General features: G+C 39.4%; 1 protein-coding gene across 2 annotated transcripts in view; it reads right to left on the reverse strand.

The window, feature by feature from the left end:
• The window catches only part of HECTD2 (HECT domain E3 ubiquitin protein ligase 2), a 74467-nt gene extending 58843 nt beyond the window's left edge, over positions 1 to 15624 (reverse strand). For both annotated transcript variants that reach the window (XM_061195187.1, XM_061195196.1), the window contains exons 1-2: positions 15470 to 15624; positions 2822 to 2951 (exon numbers count right to left, since the gene is read on the reverse strand). In XM_061195187.1, the coding sequence (XP_061051170.1) occupies positions 2822 to 2951; positions 15470 to 15607 (268 nt within the window). In that variant the 5' untranslated portion in view covers positions 15608 to 15624. The remainder of the gene's footprint in view (positions 1 to 2821; positions 2952 to 15469) is intronic.
• Between the last annotated feature and the right edge of the window lie 6077 nt (positions 15625 to 21701).

The raw sequence follows: 21701 nt of genomic DNA on the forward strand, positions 1-21701 counted from the left end.
AACATCACTAATTATTAGAGAAATGCAAATCAAAACTACAACGAGGTATCACCTCACACAGGTTAGAATGGGCATCATCAGAAAATCTATGAACAACAAATGCTGGAGAGGGTGTGGAGACAAGGGAACCCTCTTGCACTGCTGGTGGGAATGTAAATTGATACAGCCATTATGGAGAACAGTATGGAGGTTCCTTAAAAACCCTAAATAGAATTACCATATGACCCAGCAATCCCACTACTGGGCATATACCCAGAGAAAACCATAATTCAAAAAGACACATGCACTCCAATGTTCACTGCAGCAGTATTTACAATAGCCAGGTCATGGAAGCAACCTAAATGCCCATTGACAGATGAATGGATAAAGAAGATGTGGTACATATATACAATGGAATATTACTCAGCCATTAAAAGAAATGAAATTGGGTCATTTGTAGAGACGTGGATGGACCTAGAGACTGTCATACAGAGTGAAGTAAGTCAGAAAGAGAAAAACAAATATCGTACATTAATGCATATACGTGGAATCTAGAAAAATGGTACAGATGAACTGGTTTGCAAGGCAGAAATAGAGACACAGATGTAGAGAACAAACGTATGGACACCAAGGGGGGGAAAGTGGGGCAGGGGTGGGGGTGGTGGTGGGATGAATTGAGAGATTGGGGTTGACATATATACACTAATATGTATAAAACAGATAACTAATAAGAACCTGCTGTATAAAAAAATAAATAAAATAAAATCTAAAAAAAATAAAAATAAATAAAAGAAGAAAGAAATTATCAAAGGCAAAGGTTGATAAATGAGACAATATAAATACTAACTTGCAAGAGTGTAGAATAGGTCTAGCAATCCTTTGGAGTGTCAACAGAAAATATGTGCAAGAATAATTTACGCCATGTGCAGCTTATGGACACAGCAATTTACCAGGAACAAGGTCCTTAAACATTCTGAGGTTTGTTTTTTTTTGTCCAGGTGTGAGGGACATTTAAACCTTTGCAGATTTGTTTTGTTTCACTACAGGGCAAGGGGCACTTAAAATTATGCAAGTAGTATATGTTCCCTGTGATAAAACAATATAGAGTTGTATAAAAAAATAGAGCATATTAATAATATCCACCCAATCCTACTTTCCTGAGGAAACCATTAACAGGCTGGTGGGCATCCTTCCATACTTCTTTATTCTGCTCAAAGAAGTATAAAAGGTTTCCCCACACTTAAAAAAATTGGAGTCATATTCTACCTATTACTGTGTAACTTGCATTTTTCATTTTACAATGTATTATAAGTATTTCTCCTAGAAAATTTATATACTTGTCACATTTCTCTTAACAAAAGCATGGTATTTACAATATGGATTACCATAATTTAGTAAACCAATTCATTTAGATTGCTTCAAATACCACTATTATAAACAATGTACATTCTTTCCATAGGTCTTTCAACATATGTTATTTCCTTAGAATAAATTCCTAGAAATGTAACACTGGGTCAGCGAGTATATGAACATTTAAAAAATTGAATGTATGTCAAATAATTTGCTCTCCAGAAAAGTTGTATCAATTTCCAAGCCCTCTACTCATAAAAGTGCCAATTTTCACACTCCCTAGACAACCCCACAGATACACATGCCTTCATTCTCTGCCACTGAGTAGGGAAATGCTAACTCCTTGTTTTAATCTGTACTTCCTTTAATACTAGTGAGACTTAGCATCCTTTCACGTGTATTCATTATTCACATTTCCTTTTTTGATTGGTCTGTTCATACCCTTTGTCTTTTTTTCCTAATGAAATGTTCATTTTACTGATTTATTAATGATCTCTGATTCAAGGATTTCTTTTCACTGACTATGACATCTTACTTTAACTTTGTTTATGACCTTCTAAAATTCCTATAGAAGTTTTAAATTTTCTTATGTCTTCAAACTTTTCAATTTTTTTTGTTTTATGGCTGTTCACATTGTTATCATTCCAAGAATTTTATTATAAAAACAATTTCCTGTGTTTTCTTCTGGTACTTTTGTAGTTTTTAAAAATCTAAAGTTACCATTTTCAAAAAGTTGGCTAGTTGGCCTAATTCCATCTTTTGAATAATTTAATATCATTTATATACAATATGTTTTACTGATCCATCTCCACGTATTTGGCTATCTTGGTGGTAGTCCTATCATTGGTACAGCTTTATAATATATAGTAATAAGAAGGAATGGGTTCCCTCATTATTTTTTCTTGCATCCTCTCATTTATTCTTATAAATCAAATAGAGCATCATTTTCTTAAGTTTCCCCCCAAAAAACTGTTGAAAAATTCATTAAATGTTAGAGAGTAAATTGGGTGTATCTGACATCTCTATGATATTTAAGTTTTTTCATTCAAACCACCTTTTAGTCTTTTGATAAAGTTTCATAGTTTTTCTTCGTATAGGTTTTGCTCACTTTCTCCTTGGTTTATTTCTAAATATTTCATATATTTTCCATCAACTCTTCTGATTGATTACTGCTCAAATAAAGGAAATCTACTGAATTTTTGTATGTTTATATTGTGTCAGGCTCCCTAACCAAACTTTCTTATTCATGAGCTTTGTATGTCATTCTCTTACTCTAGGTAACAATTACCTAAAAATAATGATTTTGCTCCTTTCTGTAAATATTTATAGCTTATTTTTTATTGTATTAACTAACTAGACCTAGTAGAACAACAGTGAATAATTAAAATCTACTTTCTAATAGTTCAATAATATACTTGCGCCAAGATACACATACTACATATACTTTAAATAATTGTAACTACATTAATTTTTAAAATTAAAAATTTTTTACCATTCTTGATGTTAGGGAAAACAAGATGTGTAGGTGAACTTCTGTTTTCAGCGGCTTCTTTCTTCTGGTTAACAGTTGAAATAAAACTGCTGAAAGTAGAAATCTGGCCTTTGGATCCCCTGTCCAAACCCTAAAAACAGAAAAGTTAACATTGCAGCATAATTCCTAGTCACTCTATTTAAATTATTTTACTGCAAAAATGTTTAAATAAACATTTAAAATAGAGATTTTAATCTGATGATAGATGCACGATAGATAGATAGATAAAACCTGTATAAATTATTGACTTACTTTTTCCAGGACCAAATTGTTTTAAGTATAAAAGGAAAACAGTCATGCCATCTAACTGCTTACAGGCTGATAAAGTTTGGAAATAGGGATAATAACAGTACCTTCCTCACAGGGTTACTGTGAGGTTTAACTGAGATAATGCGTGTAAAACAATGAGCAGCGTTCCTTGTCCACAGTACACGTTCCATTCATGTTAACTGCTATTTTAACTTGGTATTCAGGTAACACTGTTTTTGTGACCTCCACAAATATTTTTTCAGTAGTTAACATGCATATGATACTTCGCAGGTTGATTCATTAAAGGTTTTCTTGTCTTGATGCAACTTCAAAAGCTCAGGTCAAAAGATAAACTTTTTAGAGTTCATTTATTTCTCTAAACACGAGATTGGACTTTGGGTGTAAGGGGACTTGAGAAAAATATGGCTAGGCACTTAAGTGCAGATAACAGAGCAATCTTCCTATAGCACAGAATCTATCCATTAACATACTTTCCACAAAATAATAACTATAAAATTCATAATATATAATTAATCTGCACTTTATAATTATAAATAAAATCACATTAATACTCAGCTATAAAGCTACCTCAGGGCTTATTCTCAGCTCTCAGCCCTTTCCAACTTACACTATATTCCAGCTTCCAGATGCTTAATTGAATATAGTAGTTAACTTCTTCCCTAACATTCACTTCTTTACACTAAAGGTAAGTAATTTCTTTGCTTTCAGAGTACAGAGTTTTTCATATCCTCCTTCCTCATTACCCAGACTGATTTCCACTTAGCTTTTTAGAATCAACTCAGATGCCATGTTGCAAAAACATTTACACTCACCAAATATTCACTCTCCCACATCGCCCACTCTCTTACAGCTAAATGGAGCCATCTGATTAATTCTAATAGGCCAGAAGCGGAAGTGATGTCTGCCATTTGTCGACCAGAAAGTACTAATGCACTTAAGGCTGGTGGGCCAATCTCCAGTTCCTCTCTCTTTTCTTCCACTGTAATAATCCCAGAGGCTACAAGCTGAGATGCTAGAGCATTCGTTGGCTTGGGTCCCCGAATCACTATGTGGAGCAGAGCCACTGCTGACCAACATTAGATTATACCATCAGCAATAAACGCACCTTTACAATTTTCAGACACTGAAACTTGGGACTACCTTGTAAATGCAGCCTAACCCATTCTATCATAACTTCTCTGCAAAGCTTTTTCTGGTGGTCACCATTTCCACAAAACTCAATCACTCTTATTTATACTTGTGATTTACTTAAATTATTCCACTGAAATTATAATTGGTCTCATTCTGGTCCTTCATGCTGGACTAGAAATTCCTTATTCATCACAGAGCTTGACGTCCAGGGAATCCTGTGCATAGATCCTACACTTCAGAGTAAATTTATTGTTTTTTCTTTTTAAGAGATTAGTATAGAAAAATAACCCAGGAAAAAAATTCAGATACTATACACATAGAATTTAAAAGTTTCTGGACTTAAGAGACTTTTAGAAATTAGTTATTTAACTCCTTTATTTCATAGATGAGGAAAATGGAATTGAGACTCACCTAAAGTCATTCAGCTAACAAAGCAACAGAGATGTGAGGGGCACTAAATGAGAACTTGAGGAATGCTTCCATAAGGAAAGTACATATGCGATTTTGTGTGTGTGACATCTTTGGCTGCTCAAAGAATTTGGGTTTTTTTGTTTGTTTGTTTGTTTGCTTTATTTGTTTTTGCTTGCTTCTTGGCTAGATTTAGGCTCAGTGAAGTCTGAATCAATATTTCTGTGTTAGGATTAGGCTACATGATCCAGCCTAAAAAAAGTTAAACATATTGCCCAACTGAAATAAAGTCATCTTCTAACAGATGTAGGATATGAATCTGAAGTTTCAGAATCACAGACAATGTCATCTAAGGTCTTGTACAGAACATATGACACGCTGAGTGTTCCACAAATGGTTACTCCTATGATAATAACACACCAAAACAAGTCATGTATTGAGTACTAGGTATATGCCTACTATTATATTAGGTGCTTTAATACAACATTCCTATGAGTTGCATATTTACACTTCATTTTACAAATGAGGAAACTGAAGTACCATGCCGAAGTTCATAGAGCTGGGAAGTGGGAATTCAAACTCTAGTCTGAATAACCTTAATGTCTGTATTCTTAAACCACTATAGCTCAGAGTTCCTCACTACAGTAGCTATCACTTATTAAGGATTTATCATGCGATAGGAAGTATGTTACATATATCAGCCTGTTTTCACAACTTTTGTGGTTGATGTTATCTTCTCTACTTTTATAGATATATGCTGAATGAAATATAATAGCTTTAGGAGCAACTCACCTAACCAGAGGAAATTAACATAAGCAGAAAAATTAACTGTACTTTAGGAAAATCTTTGATATTCTAGCAATCTGGGAAAGACTCAATATTTTATTTTATTTTTCTCCCCCTTCCTCTACCCCTTCTTAACAAAAGGAGATCCCAAAGAACATTGCTTGGTTCACTTGTGGAATCTTCAAATAATTTTTAAAAAACCCCACAAGTAACTGATTCAATCAATAAAGCCATTTAACAACTATTAGTTCTAATCCCTAACAGATTTATAATGTAGATTCCCAAGGAGGACAGAGAAAATTGGAGAAAGAGATTAATAAAATAGTGATATGCAATACTTTTCTATAAAAGTCTTTGTAAATTACATAATTTGCATAATCTTGGTAAATTAAAACAATATGCTCAAGTTCACAGAACTAGCTAATTAGAAAAATAAAATTAAAATAACCTATACATTTGAAAAAGTATATCATTCCTTGCTATAACTGCCCCCTGCAGTGGAAGCCGTGGAGTCCTAACCAATGCACGCCAGCGAAGTCCCTAAACCAATCTTTGATAAAAGAATAATTGCTGGCTCTGTTCCATCATGAAACACTTTTTAAAGTCATAATATCTCACTATATTAGAGTCTCTGAAGTAAAATTTTTTTAACTGTTTACAAAATTCATTATTTTGTAATGTTTACAAAATTCATTATTCACAACATATTTTAAACTACTAGCTTTGCAAACAGCTGGAAATGCTAGCATTTTAAATCATATCAAGTAAAAATTAATGTTGCATTCTAGCTATTAGATAAGTGAGACTGGCAGAAGTTTTATTTACTATAGAGACAACACACACAAATGCATAGGTAGATGGATTCTACATAGAGCTCTTTGGTTTAGTTGGCTGTGCAAAGTTGTCATAGGGGATCCAGTCACCAGGATATGTTAAATTATGTTCAGTATCTTCTATTTGAGAAGAGATGTACATAATGTTATTTCAGAAAATGTTCCATACAATAAATGACTGGGTATTCTAAAATGTCCAACAACACTTGGCTAGTTGGAAAATTCACTTATGTAGAATATCTGTCATCAGTAATACCAAATAAAAAGCATTAATGGTAATAATACAAAGGAAATTCTACACACAGTAGCATAGTGGTTCTCAAACTTTCTAGTTTCAGGACCTCTCTGCATTTTAAAAAATTATTGTTATGTATATACAATTCCTTTTAAAATAGCAATAAACCCATTTATGGACAATTAACTATTTTCCCAAACAAAAATCAGTGAGAAGAGTGGCATGGTTTACATTTTGCAAATCTATTTTTATATCTGTTTCTGCATTCAATCTGTTGCAATATCATGTGTCACACAGAAAACTACACCGTACACTCGAGAGAATGAGAGAGAACAAGACAACACAAATAACATCCCAGTATCGTTATAAAGGTAGTTTTGACCTCATGGACATCTAAAAGGATGTTGAGGACCACATGTTGAGGACTGCTGCAGTAGGAATAAACAGTAATTAGAACGAAGAATGAATCTAAGAAATCTTGGGAGAACAAGAAGACAACATTTAAATCTGCACTAATATAACCATTTGCTACTGAGCACTTGAAATGTGCTAGTAAGTGTAAAATACACAGTGTTCAAAGACTTAGTATGAAGAAGAGATAAAATATCTCATTAAGCGTCTATATTGATTAAATGTTGAAATGGTAAGTTTCTTGCTATACCGTATTAAATAAAATACATCATTAAAATTTATTTTACGTCTTTATTTTAATTCTTTTTAATGTGGCTATTAGAAAACTTTAAATTACGTATGTGGTTCACATTCTATTTCTATTGGACAGAGCTGATATAGATGAAAGCATACTTTCCTCAACTAGATCCAATCCAACATACAATCTTAGGAATTAGGACAGAATTATTATTCTGATTCATCATTTCCCTGCATCATTCTGGAAGAAAAGATTTGCTGGACAGGTAGCAAATTTAAATACGGTATAAAATATAGACGAAGAATCAAAGATATCTGAAGTAATAAAAACTGAGTTTCTTGCTTTGGTCATTTCAGATATGTATATAGGGACAATGGCAATCTGTACACTTTGGTCACACCTCAATGAAATTTATTTTTCAAACCCAAAGATGAATAGTTCGGCAATACATTAAGTGCTCTTAATATAAAGCAGGGATCCTTCAGTCTCAATGAGTCCAGGGAATACCTATGATGCATGGAAAAACTACTTTACAAAAGACTTGAGTGGCTTCCTGAGATACTGAGCAAGTGTTACTATGTCAAAAGATTGGTGAACAAATGTACATTTATATATTTTAAGTTAAAATAAAAAGCACAATATACTTTGCTTTACCAACTTTTAAAATAAACTGACCTAAACTACCAGTTAGGGCCACACCAGATGAGAGGCCTTAACTGTATTTAGAGTCTACAAAGGAGAGTATTTTAGGCCCTGTTCCTGGGCAAAGATATTTTGTTCTTCTTTTTTGTATGTTTTTTCACAGTTCCTTATTAGGATACTAGGTTATGAAATCAGTGCTCTATATCCTTCTACTAAGATGTGAAAAGTTGGCTACTTTCAAGGTGTGAAGAATCTCCCTCCCCAACTAAATAGCACCAGCCCAAGTGAAATTGCTTTCTTTAAGTGATATAAACCACATCTTTCAAAGGAGACTAGGAAGGATGTGGATTCTGAAACAAAATTTTAACACTCAAAAAAAAATCACAATGCGATTGACCTTATAGATAACTGAAAACTAACTCTACTTAATACAAAAGGAATGTTAGTCCTAATGCTCAGAAATTTCAGTGTTTGCTTATCAGAAAGGCAAAGTGGCTTGGGAGATTTTATTCACTTATTTGACAAGATGGGAAAAAAAGAAATTGCATCAACAGATTACCCTTACAGGATAAAATACTACTTTTAAAATGTGTGATTTGAGGTAGTCACAATTCTCAACCAATTTACTGTTCTTTAATAAAAACGTCTGGATCAAAAACAAGTTAATTTGAAACACAGCTTTCTTTAATGACTAGGTTCAAACTTCACAATGACTTTCGAATTAAGCTGAATTAGTAAAATTTTAATAATTTCTATTTTTAAAAGGCACAGACATTTATTATAATTATTCCCTGCAAAATGTTTTTTCACTGCTTACTAAACTGTCACCAAGTTATAAATATCAACTTAAGAACAACTAGTTATTCATATAAGGCTTAGCAGTCTAACGTATTTATAGTGCAAGAAGGGATCCTTATCACAGGAGAAAAAGTAGAAAAATCCAAACTTTCCAGAGCTTTCTCAGGTCCACCTACTTCTTCATTCATCTTCTGTTGATCTTTCGCTACTCCCTCTTCCTCAATTCAAGTAAATATAAGCAAGTTAATTTCCAAACACTATGCCAAAATAAGCTGCTACACTGGAACAGTGAGCAGTACCCCTTTCTGAAGCCATTACTTTTCCCTTTCAGAAAAATTCATATGTACCATACCCCAGCCCTGAAGAGTTCAGAGAGCGCGTGACATCCCTTAATTCAGAGAGTGCTCGTGTGTGTGTGGGGGGGGGGTGGGGGGAGTGGGGTGGGCAGGAAGAGGAGGGAGTCAGGTTGATAAAGGTAGTATCTGTAGAGCTTGAGGCTTGATATAGAAGGTTGTAAAGCAGTTCCCTAGTGGTCTAGTGGTTAGGATTCGGGGCTTTCACTGCTGTGCCCGGGTCCGACCCCTAGTCAGGGAACCAAAATCCCGCAAGATGCGTGCAAGTCGCAGCCAAAAAAAAAAAAAAGAAAGCTTGTAAAGGAAAGTACTGAAGCCATAGGACAGGATGGGAAAGGGCTGGCTGGCTTACGTGAATGCTTACTTTGTCAAGGCTCTTTCTTAAATACTTTATGTGTATTAACTAATTTAGTCTTCTTATCTACCCTGTGAGGCAAGTTCTATTACTATTTTCCCCATTTTATAGAAAGGGAGCTACAAATAGCAAGGCAGTATCATACTGGACACTCCTAGAGGTTCTCTGGTTCATAACTTATTTTTTTTTAATAAATAAATAAATTTATTTATTTATTTTTGGCTGTGTTGGGTCTTCGTTGCTGTGCACGGGCTTCTCATTGCAGTGGCTTCTCTTGTTGAGGAGCACGGGCTCTAGGCACGCAGGCTTCAGTAGCTGTGGCATGCGGGCTCAGTAGTTGTGGTGCACGGGCTTAGTGGCTCCGCGGCATGTGGGATCTTCCCAGACCAGGGCTCGAACCCGTGTCCCCTGCATTGGCAGGCGGATTCTTTTTTTTTAAAATTAATTAATTAATTTATTTATTTATTTATTTTTGGTTGTGTTGGGTCTTCGTTTCTGTGCGAGGGCTTTCTCTAGTTGCGGCGAGCGGGGGCCACTCTTCATCGCGGTGCGCGGGCCTCTCACTGTCGCGGCCTCTCTTGTTGCGGAGCACAAGCTCCAGACGCGCAGGCTCAGTAGTTGTGACTCACGGGCCTAGTTGCTCCGCGGCATGTGGGATCTTCCCAGACCAGGGCTCGAACCCGTGTCCCCTGCATTGGCAGGCAGATTCTCAACCACTGCGCCACCAGGGAAGCCCCTGGTTTGTAACTTATAATGACCATTTTTCTTCAACTGTAAATATAGTCAAATTATTCATGTCCTAACATCCTGAGTTAATTTTGAATGGGAGGATAAGTAGGCAACTACAATATGGCTTTGCAATTAAAAAAAATGTTGGCAGACGACTTTACAACCCACTCAAAATTAGACACACCTTGGTTATGTATTTATGTAGCGAAAGCCCTCCCTTTTTGTGTCTTATGACTCTCTGATCACTCTTCTTTAATGAGATTGCTTTATTTTACATAGAATTTAATGATACGTTCATACCATAATTAAAACTGATATTATCAGATATTCTAGAATACATATTTCTCTCCCGTAACAGTTCTATCTCTAGTAACAAAGTTTTGAACAAATTTGTCACTGGACCACATCCTTTTTTCTAAACTAGGAAATACTGCTATAGGTACAGGTTCTTTGAACCACATGGTCCCTGACCACAGATACAGAGTACATGGAATAAGGCAAAGAGCATGGCATTTTTTTGAGCAAGAAAAGTCTCAATTGAAACCGAACTCTGCCCCTTACTAGCCATTTTACCCTCTGGCAAGGTATACTACACATAACCTGACTCTCAGATTCCTGTCTGTTAAGTGGGAACAGTATCTTCCTCATGGTCACAGCAGTTAGGTGATTGGCTTCGGTTGCACTAACGGACTAGATGAAAGATACATGGAAAATGCCTGGCACAGAGTAGGTCCTGAAGTAAATAGTGGCAATTACTTGTATTATTTATATGTATTACACATATGCATAAATGATGCATTTTTGTAATATCTGTGGTTTATTAAATTGCTTAAGACACTTTTACCACCATAGCCTTCATTCTTTCCCATCTCATCTTGTTTAAAAAGGGTACAAAATTTTCCAAAAATAAGTTTGTTCCAAACACCTAGATGGGCAAGTTTTATCGAAGTTCACACATACACGTTTATTTGGAATGCTGTTGGCTGGATTGCCTTTTTACGTAAATGTTTTTCTCTGAGGGAACTCAACTGCAAACTTAAGAATCCTTTTTCTTTATTAACCTTCCTTCTCTTTCATCCCTGTTATCTAGGTTCCACTAGATTCCACTTCGTGTGGATTCTTCCATCCCTTATACCTTATCACATGGCCACAACTCTAGCGGATGCACCATCATCTCCAGTATGAACTGCAGAGCTCCTTCCTTGCCCTCTTTCTCCTTCCTCCTCCAGTCTAACTACCTCTAATTACTACCACTAATTTCATTATGTTGTTCCTCTATTTGAGAAACTCCAATGGTTTCCTGCTAAGAACAGGAAAAAAAAAGTCCCAACTTCCCCACCTGCTAATTTGGTCCAGCCCCCATGCAATCTCACTTACCTCCCACAAGTTGCCAGCATGCTCCCATTGGGCTTACTTTATTACTCCCTAATTCTTCCCTTTAAGCCTCGTTCACATTGTTTTCCCCACTGGATTACTTTTCCCACTTGCTTTTGCCCATCCAAATCCTATCATCCTTCAATGGCCAGCCAGCCTAAATAATTACCTTTACTTTAAGGCCTTTCTTCCCAGTTCTGCACACACTGATTTCCTTTCTCTGATCTCCTATAGAGCAAATTGTTTCTATGGCACATGGTGGGTTTTACACATTGCTTTGCTTTGCTGTGTTTTATGTGTCAGCCCTGCCTACCCTGAGGCAGGAATCTTTTTTTTCTTTTTTTAAACTTTGTGTTTTCTGTAGCATCTAGCCCAAAGCTCAACATAACAGATGTTCAATAACCGGTAGTTACATTTTGGCCCAGAGGTTCCATCAAGCCCATTTACACACTCCTGACACAACATGTACAAACTTCTCATTCTTGTTACCGACTTCTTACCAAATCCTCTTCACATACCTTAAGCTTTGCTCTCACCTTCCCCCTGCTTGACAAGTCTCCTGACCTTCATTGTGGGCAAACTTCCCTTTACCATCCTAAAATGATGTCCTCCGTTTCCTTTCACCTCTCTGACCTAAGTAAAGTCTAGCTCTTTCTTGAACCCTATGCCATGGAGAATCTCCCATTCTCTTCTCACCTGATTTAAATGATGAAGTAGACAAACATCCTCACTTATCACTATTATCTGCTCCTCCTTTGACCCTTTTCTTTTTCCCCATTCACCAATTTTTTCTAACTTCTGTATTACAGCAGCGACTAATTTATAATATTCTTCTCCACTCTAATCTGTCAACTTCAGTAAATATTCACATCGTTAGCCCTTCATATTCCTTATTCCCCTTAGCTCTGTAGGCCTATATCACCTCTCCACAGCAGCAAGGCCAAACCCTGAAGGCTGACAGGCCTCTGAGGGCTCTATCTTGCACCTGTGAGCATCTCTAACTAGAACCACCTTTACTGCCATTTCTCTCAATTCCCCACTACATCTGATTTCTGCTGTGCCTCATTCACTTAATCCATACCTTTCACTACTCCATTTCAAATGCTGCTCTATTAACTAAGCAGACTTGGGGCAGTGTACTTAAAATACAGACTCCAAGGAGCTTTTAATTCACTACACAGAGCGTCAATTTTCAATCTTAGCTACACCTGAGAATTAAAAAAATAAAAGATGCCTGAGCCCCACTCCCAGAAATTGATTTAACTGGCCTGCATTTGGGCCTGGGCAATGATGGCCAGGTTTGAGACCACCGTGTTAGGCACTTACTGGCTAGAATGGACTTCCTGCACACTTAGGCGGTCTTAGGATCGATTCATCATGTTAGGCCTGTTCCTTCCTGCACCCTCAATCCCACCCCTGCACCTTTTTAAAAATTTTTGGGATACAATCCCAACTCTTTAAGCTTAATTAGGGTCATCATAACCTGACCTTCTACTTATTTCAGGGAACCGTCACTCTATTTCCAAACTCTCACAGAAATGTGATACAATGATTTTTGTCAAAAGCTAGTACAGTAGGGCTACAGTAATTGAGTCATAAACTCAATCTACATAGGCAGAGCTGTTAACCTGGGGCAAAAAGGAAGAATCACTAAAATGGTTCAAAGAGATAAGTTATTGATGGCAATCAGGTTCCTAAGCAAACCTCCAGAAGCTCTATTTGATCCACATGGAGGCTGGAAAACAACCAAGCAGGCCACAAGCTGTCTTTCCCTGCCCCCCACACCAAGGCATTCCCCACCTACAGATGAATTCGGACATTGTGCCAGCTCCCTGGTTTTCTCGCCCTCTGGAGGACCAAGCACAGATTTTCTTGACTAAGGCTTTACATTGCTATAGCTCAGAATTCCAGCTCTAGAAATCTCTCTTTGACAAACACACACCACATATCATCATCGATAAGTTGCTCATCTTTCCCTTGCTCTCCTAACTCTTGCTGCAAAACCTAAGTCCTTTTCTCTCCTGATGTGACTCAGAACATCAGTGCTAATGATAAACCTCTGTCATTTCTAAGAGGCTTAAATTCTGAATGTCACTTAAAAAAACAAAAAAACAATGCTACCAACCCTGCTTGTAAGGCACCAGAAACTGCCTTCAGAAATTTCAAGTGTTTCTATTCATTCGTATCCTCTTCTGATTTAACCTATGTCTTTTCAAGGTTTTATTCAAGATCTTAAAAAACTTCGTGAACTCTATTCTTCTGTTTGTCTAGTAGTACAAGTCCATATTCCTTTATTACACTTCCAAAATCCTCTAAGCTCTTAAAACTGAAAGAGCTTATTTGGTAATAAAACATGTACCTGATCTGAACTCTCTGACAATCCAACCTGAGCTGAACTGACAGGAAGCTACTGATAGACCTTACCTCATTTGGTGTGAACAACGCATACATTTCACTGCAGAGCTGTTAATATGCTTGATTATGGGGAACTGGCCAGGACTCCACTGTGGATGTTATACATGATATATGTACTGAATTACCTTTCTAAAATCCAAAGACCTCTGAATTTCAAAGCCCCAAGGTTTCAGATAACAGTCTGTAGACCTGTATCCACACTGTATCAATTTCTCCAAGTTTTTATTTCAAGCCTTCAATTTTTCAATTACACAGAAATAAATAAGTTTGGGGGAGCGTGCTTACTTGAGGACCTACACCCATTCACATAACTGTTCCTATAAGCATGTATGCATTCACTGTTTTAAACTGACTTAGAAATGAACTGTTGAAACACTGCCTATTTGCCAGTTAAGAACTTCCCAAATAAGCTCTGAAAGCCCAGGAAACCAACAGCAAGAACTGGGTCTACAAGCAGTTGGGTGACAAATTCCTTCAAAGCATTTCCCAAGATAATTTCTACCCGCAACTCCAACTTATCAATCAACTGTAGTAATTTTTTAAAGGGTCATTTTATCACTGTCTACACTCTGCTGTGCTCGTTTAACGTAAAGAGCTTGCTCTAACAATTTCCAGTTCACAGCCCTTAGACATTTTCGAAAAACCTACCAAATCAAAACATTATTCCTATAATACTTTAGAGTGAGCTATTTTAGTAAGTTCTTAGTCATTTAAGAGGGAGGTTTTAAGAAATGAATTGCAAGCAGGAATAAACAAAATGTACCATGGTCTCTAAACTTTTACTATTTTGTCACGCACGGCTGCATGACAAGTCATGCGCTTTAAATGTACTAGTTTCAAGAAGTATTTAAGTATGATGTCAAATAAAAATCTCAAAAATCAGAGGTTAATTTTGTGTGTGTGCTCCAAAGTAAACAGTCAAAACCACCAGTAGAAACAGGGAAGGGGGTTGTCCCATTACATCATCTGGCAATATGTAGTTTGAAGCCTGAGAGCGCTCTCCAAATAATCCTTAAAAAAATCCATCTGGGAAATCATCCCCGTGAAGCTTAGATCACTTGAATTTAAATAAAAGGTTAAAAAAGCTTCCCCACCTTACGTCACACGCCTGTATCATATGAAAAATAAAACCACCATCGAGGCTGACAGCAACGGAAAGGTCACAATTAGGTGGAAACTCGCCGCAGAGCCTGTTCAATCTGAAGGGGGAACGGAAAGAAAAGCGAGGAAAAGGGGGAAATATTCGCTCTCCCAAGACAGGCAGATAGCTCAGCGGAAAACCCACTCCCGCCTGCCTGACACCTTACCCTTATCCAACAGATGATGCCGACTCCAAGATGCTGGTCATTTCCGTAGAGAAAGTGGGAACCCCCCAAGCCAGAAAATAACCGAAAACAGCCAGCGTATCCGGCCACCCCGACATTTCCCGAGGGTGGAAGGTGCAGATCGCGAAGTGATCACGGCTGCCCACGAGGCACAACTCTTTGATTTCGGCCCGAGAAAGGGGAGCCTGAGCGCTTCTCCCCGGGCGGGTCCGGGGCTCCCCGAAGGATACGCGGGTCCCCGGGCGCCCCTCTCCCCACGTCCCGACCTGCCGTCGGGGCGCCCCGCGGCCCCCGCCCGGCACCTACCGCAGTCGCACCGGCGCCAGCCGACACGATGGGCGGCAGCTTCTCGCGCTCCGGTTCCTTCCCTTTCTTCTCCTCGGTCGCAGTCGCCGCCACCGCCGGCGGCGCGGCGGGCGACGGCACCCGATCCACCTCACTCATGTCAGGCTGAGCAGCGGGAGCGCTAGGCGGCGGCGGCAGCGGCGGCGGCGGCGGCGGCGGCCGGGCTGCTGCTGCGGCTGGCGCTGCTGCCGCCGCGGCCGCGAGAGGGCTCTGCGCCGCCGCGTCCAACCTCAGCCGCCGCTCCGCCCCCGCCCGCGCCCGCGCCGCGGACCCGCTCCGCGCGCGCGCCCGGATGCCCCACCCTCGCCCCCGCTCGCTCCACCCGCCAGCCGCTCCTGACAGATGCTCGCCTCAATCGCCCCCGCCCCGCCCCCTGCTGGGCTCGCGGGTCGCGCGTCCGGGACGCTGGCCGTGGCCGCCCTCGCTAACCCCTGGGGGCAGGAGAGGAGGCGCCGCCGCCGCTGCGCCGCCATGTTGTTTGCGGACTGTCGCTCGAGATGGCAAGGAGGGGGTTCGGACTAGAGGCTCGGGACTTGGGGGGACAAGGCGAGGCCTGCAAAGCGTCGCGCAGGGATAGAGCGTGCCCGAGCGGCGCCTGTGGGGCGGGGCGAGCGCGGCAGCCTGCTCTGCACGGACGGCCCTGACTTGGGGCGCGTAGACCCGCGGGATCTAGGCTGGTGGCCTTTTCCTCCCCAGCGCCCGCAAAGCCGTCGCCTTGGGGCCGCTGCTTGTCCCTGCCATCCCTGCCCGCCCACCCGCCCGCTTGCCCCAGGAGAGAGGTCTCGAGCCTGCGCATCCTGTTTTAGTCGACCGACCCTTTCTAGATGCCCAGAGATCCCCCACCTACAAAGGAAAAGCCTAGGGTGGGGGGAAGGGAAGTGAGACGTCGTGGGCTCCACCTTCCGCACCGCTGGGTGGGACGGCCAGGCCACACTTTCCATTCCTGTTCCTCTTGTCCCCACTTGGACTGCCAAATCCGCCTCTCCCTTCCCGTCCCCACGCGCCTACATCTCGCTCTCTCCCTGCATCCCTTTGCTGCCTCCGATCCCTTCCTTTTATAAGTTACAGATGGACAGACCCAAGCTCTGCCGCATAGTCCTTAATGTCATCATTAATATGGGAACGAACTTTAAAACCGAGGAGGAAAGCTTTTAATCATGATACTAAACCACCCCCAGCCCCGCCTCCATCCCCACCCCCACGATGAAGCCACATAGACATTTCCTTTCCTTTCCGCCCCTCCTTTTGCTTGTCTCAGTCTGCTGGAGCTGCGGAGACACCTGCTGATCTAAGGGAAGGGAGAGAGCAAGAATGCGCTGCATCGCCTATTAAAAATAAGGAATTTCTTGACATTCACATCTTCAGATTTTTCGGTTGCGGCTTTGTTATTTTACTGGAGATTGAGTGAATTTTCAGATCAAGGATACCCAGATCCAAATAACCAAAAATATCTCTGACACATGTTTGGGACGATGTTTGGGTTATCTATTATTTTACATAATTCAGAGTTATTAGCATAACTAAGTACTAGTTACAGTGCATCGTGAAATGAGGTTGCATGTTTTGCAAACCCAGACTTCGTAACAAGCAGATCTGAAGCAAACCATGTAATGAATATAATAATTAGTATTCCAGATTACCTTCTAAATTGTAAATTCTGACGTTCATTTGTAGAAAGGCTTTCTAGTTTTACTATAGTTGCTGTCATCACCTATTTAAATGTTAGTTAGGAAAAGGTTTGAAGTGCCATATAGTCGGCAAAAGTATTTCATTGCTAATTAACCTTGGAGGGAAATGATGTGGACACATTACTTTGAAGCATTCTCCTTTCTATTTTTCTTGAATTCTTTTTCAGGATTTTCTTTCCGTCTTAGACCTCTGAAATACTCATTCTATAGGGAGGAACATACAGTTATTTCCTACTTTTAGCAGGTCAGTGTGCTGATATTTTGATACAGCAACAACTGAAATGTTATTTTATAAACGGAAGACTTTACAGTTCAAGAGAGTCTATACTGTGAAGCTAGGTTAATAGAACAAATAGTAGGGAAAATAGCACAATCAGCCCTCCACACCCACAGGCTCTGCCTCCACCGATCGAAAATATTAGAAAAAAAAATTCCGGAAGTTCCATAAAGCAAAACTTGAGTTTGCCACCAACTATTTGTATAGCATTTACATTGTATTAGGAATTATAAGTAATCTAGAGATGATTTAAAGTATGTGGAGGGCTTCCCTGGTGGCACAGTGGTTAAGAATCCGCCTGCCAATGCAGGGGTCACGGGTTCGAGCCCTGGTCCGGGAAGATCCCACATGCCGCGGAGCAGCTAACCCCGGGCGCCACAACTACTGAGCCTGCGTTCTAGAGCCTGCGAGCCACAACTACTGAGACTGTGCGCCAAAACTACTGAAGCCCACGCACCACAACTACTGAAGCCCGCGCGCCTAGAGCCTGTGCTCCACAACAAGAGAAGCCACCGCAATGAGAAGCCCATGCACTGCAACGAAGAGTAGCCCCCGCTCGCCACAACTAGAGGAAAGCCCACATGCAGCAATGAAGACCCAATGCCGCCAAAAATAAATAAATTTATTAAAAAATAAATGAATAAAGTATGTGGGACCATATGTGTAGGTTATATGCAAAGACTATAACATTTTATAAGGGACTTGAGCATCCTTGGATTTTGGTATCCACAGGGGCCCTGGAAACAATCCCCCTTAGTTGGAGGGACAACTGTATCCTTTTTCCTATTGTTTTAAACTAGATTTAGTAATCTGTGGTTAAAATGATTGGATGAGAAACCACGTGAATTACATGCCTTATGCTTTCCCTTTTCATGTGTGAGACTAAATAAAAGTTTGTACATGTCACATTCAATAGAACAAAATGCTTTAATACTGGCGAAACAAGGCAAGTCGGAAATTTTAATTTCTGCTACTGCACCAGAATAGATAATCCACTTCTACACAAGTCCACTGATTAATTCACCTGTGAGTTTCATACAAAAAAATGATAATTCGTTGATGTTCTCTTTTACTTCCTGTTAAATACCTTGCTCTCAATGCGCCACCGCATCCCTTCTTCATCCTCATGGGCTCCAGGATGGAGGCTGGAGAGTGGGAAAGGGGCTGCTGGAAAGCTGCAGAGTGATGGCTCCAGTGGGCTTGAGAAACATACTCCTACCTGCCACCAACATGCTTCTGAAGGCCCAGGTAGGAGTGAGAGGGTTGTGGTGCAGGACATACAGAGAGCTCTGATCATTCTGTACAGAGGTGTGCAGAAGATGCCTTTCAGCTCTGCCAAGTGTCAGCAAAAAGTGCAACAGTGATGGCATTTAAGTACAAACCCGTTAGCCCAGGAAAACCTGGGAGTGAGGCAGGAGAAACATTTCACCTTCCTAAGTCCAGGAGGAAAATGTGAGCTCATTCATATACCTATAGGGTATAGGAGTTTGGGGGCAGGGTGGGGAAGCTAGAGATCTGGTTGTTTCCGTGAAAGAAAAGCAAAGACCAAATTACAAGGTAATGAAAGGTATAAATTATAGATAACATTCTACTGTAATTATATACAGTGATACTACAGTGAACAGTAGCAAAGTAAGTTCTGACAGGTTGGTTAAAAGTGGTTTATAAATAACACCTTAATTATATAAGGTAAAGCTATGAATTAGTGAACATTTTTTTTTTTATACAGCAGGTTCTTATTAGTCATCCATTTTATACACATCAGTGTATACATGTCAATCCCAATCGCCCAATTCATCACACCCCCCCCCACACCCCCACACCCCCACGGCTTTCCCCCCTTGGTGTCCATACGTTTGTTCTCTACATCTGTGTCTCATTTTCTACCCTGCAAACCGGTTCATCTGTACCATTTTTCTAGGTTCCACATATATGCGTTAATATACGATATTTGTTTTTCTCTTTCTGACTTACTTCACTCTGTATGACAGTCTCTAGATCCATCCACGTCTCAACAAATGACCCAATTTCATTCCTTTTTATGGCTGAGTAATATTCCATTGTATATATGTACCACATCTTCTTTATCCATTCGTCTGTTGTTGGGCATTTAGGTTGCTTCCATGACCTGGCTATTGTAAATAGTGCTGCAATGAACATTGGACAGCATGTGTCTTTTTGAATTATGGTTTTCTCTGGGTATATGCCCAGTAGTGGGATTGCTAGGTCGTATGGTAATTCTATTTTTAGTTTTTTAAGGAACCTCCATACTGTTCTCTATAGTGGCGGTATCAATTTACATTCCCACCAACAGTGCAAGAGGTTTCCCTTTTCTCCACACTCTCTCCACCATTTGTTGTTTGTAGATCTTCTGATGATGCCCATTCTAACTGGTGTGAGGTGATGCCTAATTGTACTTTTGATTTGCATTTCTCTAATAATTAGTGATGTTGAGCAGCTTTTCATGTGCTTCTTGGCCATCTGTATGTCTTCTTTGGAGAAATGTCTATTTAGGTCTTCTGCCCATTTTTAGATTGGGTTGTTTGTTTTTTTAATATTGAGCTGTATGAGCTGTTTATATATTTTGGAGATTAATCCTTTGTCCATTGATTCGTTTGCAAATATTTTCTCCCATTCTGAGGGTTGTCTTTTCATCTTGTTTATGGTTTCCTTTGCTGTGCAAAAGCTTTTAAGTTTCATTAGGTCCCATTTGTTTATTTTTGTTTTTATTTCCATTACTCCAGGAGGTGGATCAAAAAAGATCTTGCTGTGATTTATGTCAAAGAGTGTTCTTCCTATGTTTTCCTCTAAGAGTTTTATAGTGTCCGGTCTTACATTTAGGTCTCGAATCCATTTTGAGTTTATTTTTGTGTATGGTGTTAGGGAGTGTTCTAATTTCATTCTTTTACATGTAGCTGTCCAGTTTTCCCAGCACCACTTATTGAAGAGACTGTCTTTTCTCCATTGTATATCCTTGCCTCCTTTGTCATAGATTAGTTGACAATAAGTGTGTGGGTTTATCTCTGGGCTTTCTATCTTGTTCCATTGATCTATATTTCTGCTTTTGTGCCAGTACCATATTGTCTTGATTACTGTAGCTTTGTAGTATAGTCTGAAGTCAGGGAGTCTGATTCCTCCACCTCCGCTTTTTCCACTCAGGACTGCTTTGGCTATTCGGGGTCTTTTGTGTCTCCATATAAATTTTAAGATTTTTTGTTCTAGTTCTGTAAAAAAAATGCCATTGGTAATTTGATAGGGATTGCATTGAATCTGTAGATTGCTTTGGGTAGTATAGTCTTTTTCACAATATTGATTCTTCCAATCCAAGAACATGGTATATCTCTCCATCTGTTTGTATCATCTTTAATTTCTTTCATCAGTGTCTTATAGTTTTCTGCATACAGGTCTTCTGTCTCTCTAGGTAGGTTTATTCTTAGGTATTTTATTCTTTCTGTTGCAGTGGTAAATGGGAGTGTTTCCTTCATTTCTCTTTCAGATTTTTCATCATTAGTATATAGGAATGCAAGAGATTTCTGTGCATTAATTTTGTATCCTGCAACTTTACCAAATTCATTGATTAGCTCTAGTAGTTTTCTGCTGGCATCTTTAAGATTCTCTATGTATAGTATCATGTCATCTGCCAACAATGGCAGTTTTACTTCCTCTTTTCCAATTTGTATTCCTTTTATTTCTTTTTCTTCTCTGATTACCGTGGCTAGGACTTCCAAAACTATGTTGAATAATAGTAGTGAGAGTGGACATCCTTGTCTTGTTCCTGATCTTAGAGGAAATGCTTTCAGTTTTTCACCATTGAGAATGGTGTTTCTGTGGGTTTGTCGTATATGGCCTTTATTATGTTGAGGTAGGTTCCTTCTATGCCTACTTTCTGGAGAGTTTTTATCATAAATGGGGGTTGAATTTTGTTGAAAGTCTTTTCTGCATCTATTGAGATGATCATATGGTTTTTAGTCTTCATTTTGTTAATATGGTGTATCACATTGATTGATTTACATATATTGAAGAATCCTTGCATCCCTGGGATAAATCCCACTTGATCATGGTGTATGATCCTTTTAAGGTGTTGTTGGATTCTGTTTGCTAGTATTTTGTTGAGGATTTTTGCATCTATATTCATCAGTGATATTGGTCTGTAATTTTTTTTTTTTGTAGTATCTTTGTCTGGTTTTGGTATCAGGGTGACGGTGGCCTCATAGAACGAGTTTGGGAG

This window comes from Eubalaena glacialis, chromosome 1 (genome assembly GCF_028564815.1).
Source record: "Eubalaena glacialis isolate mEubGla1 chromosome 1, mEubGla1.1.hap2.+ XY, whole genome shotgun sequence".
Taxonomy (NCBI): Eukaryota; Metazoa; Chordata; class Mammalia; order Artiodactyla; family Balaenidae; genus Eubalaena; species Eubalaena glacialis.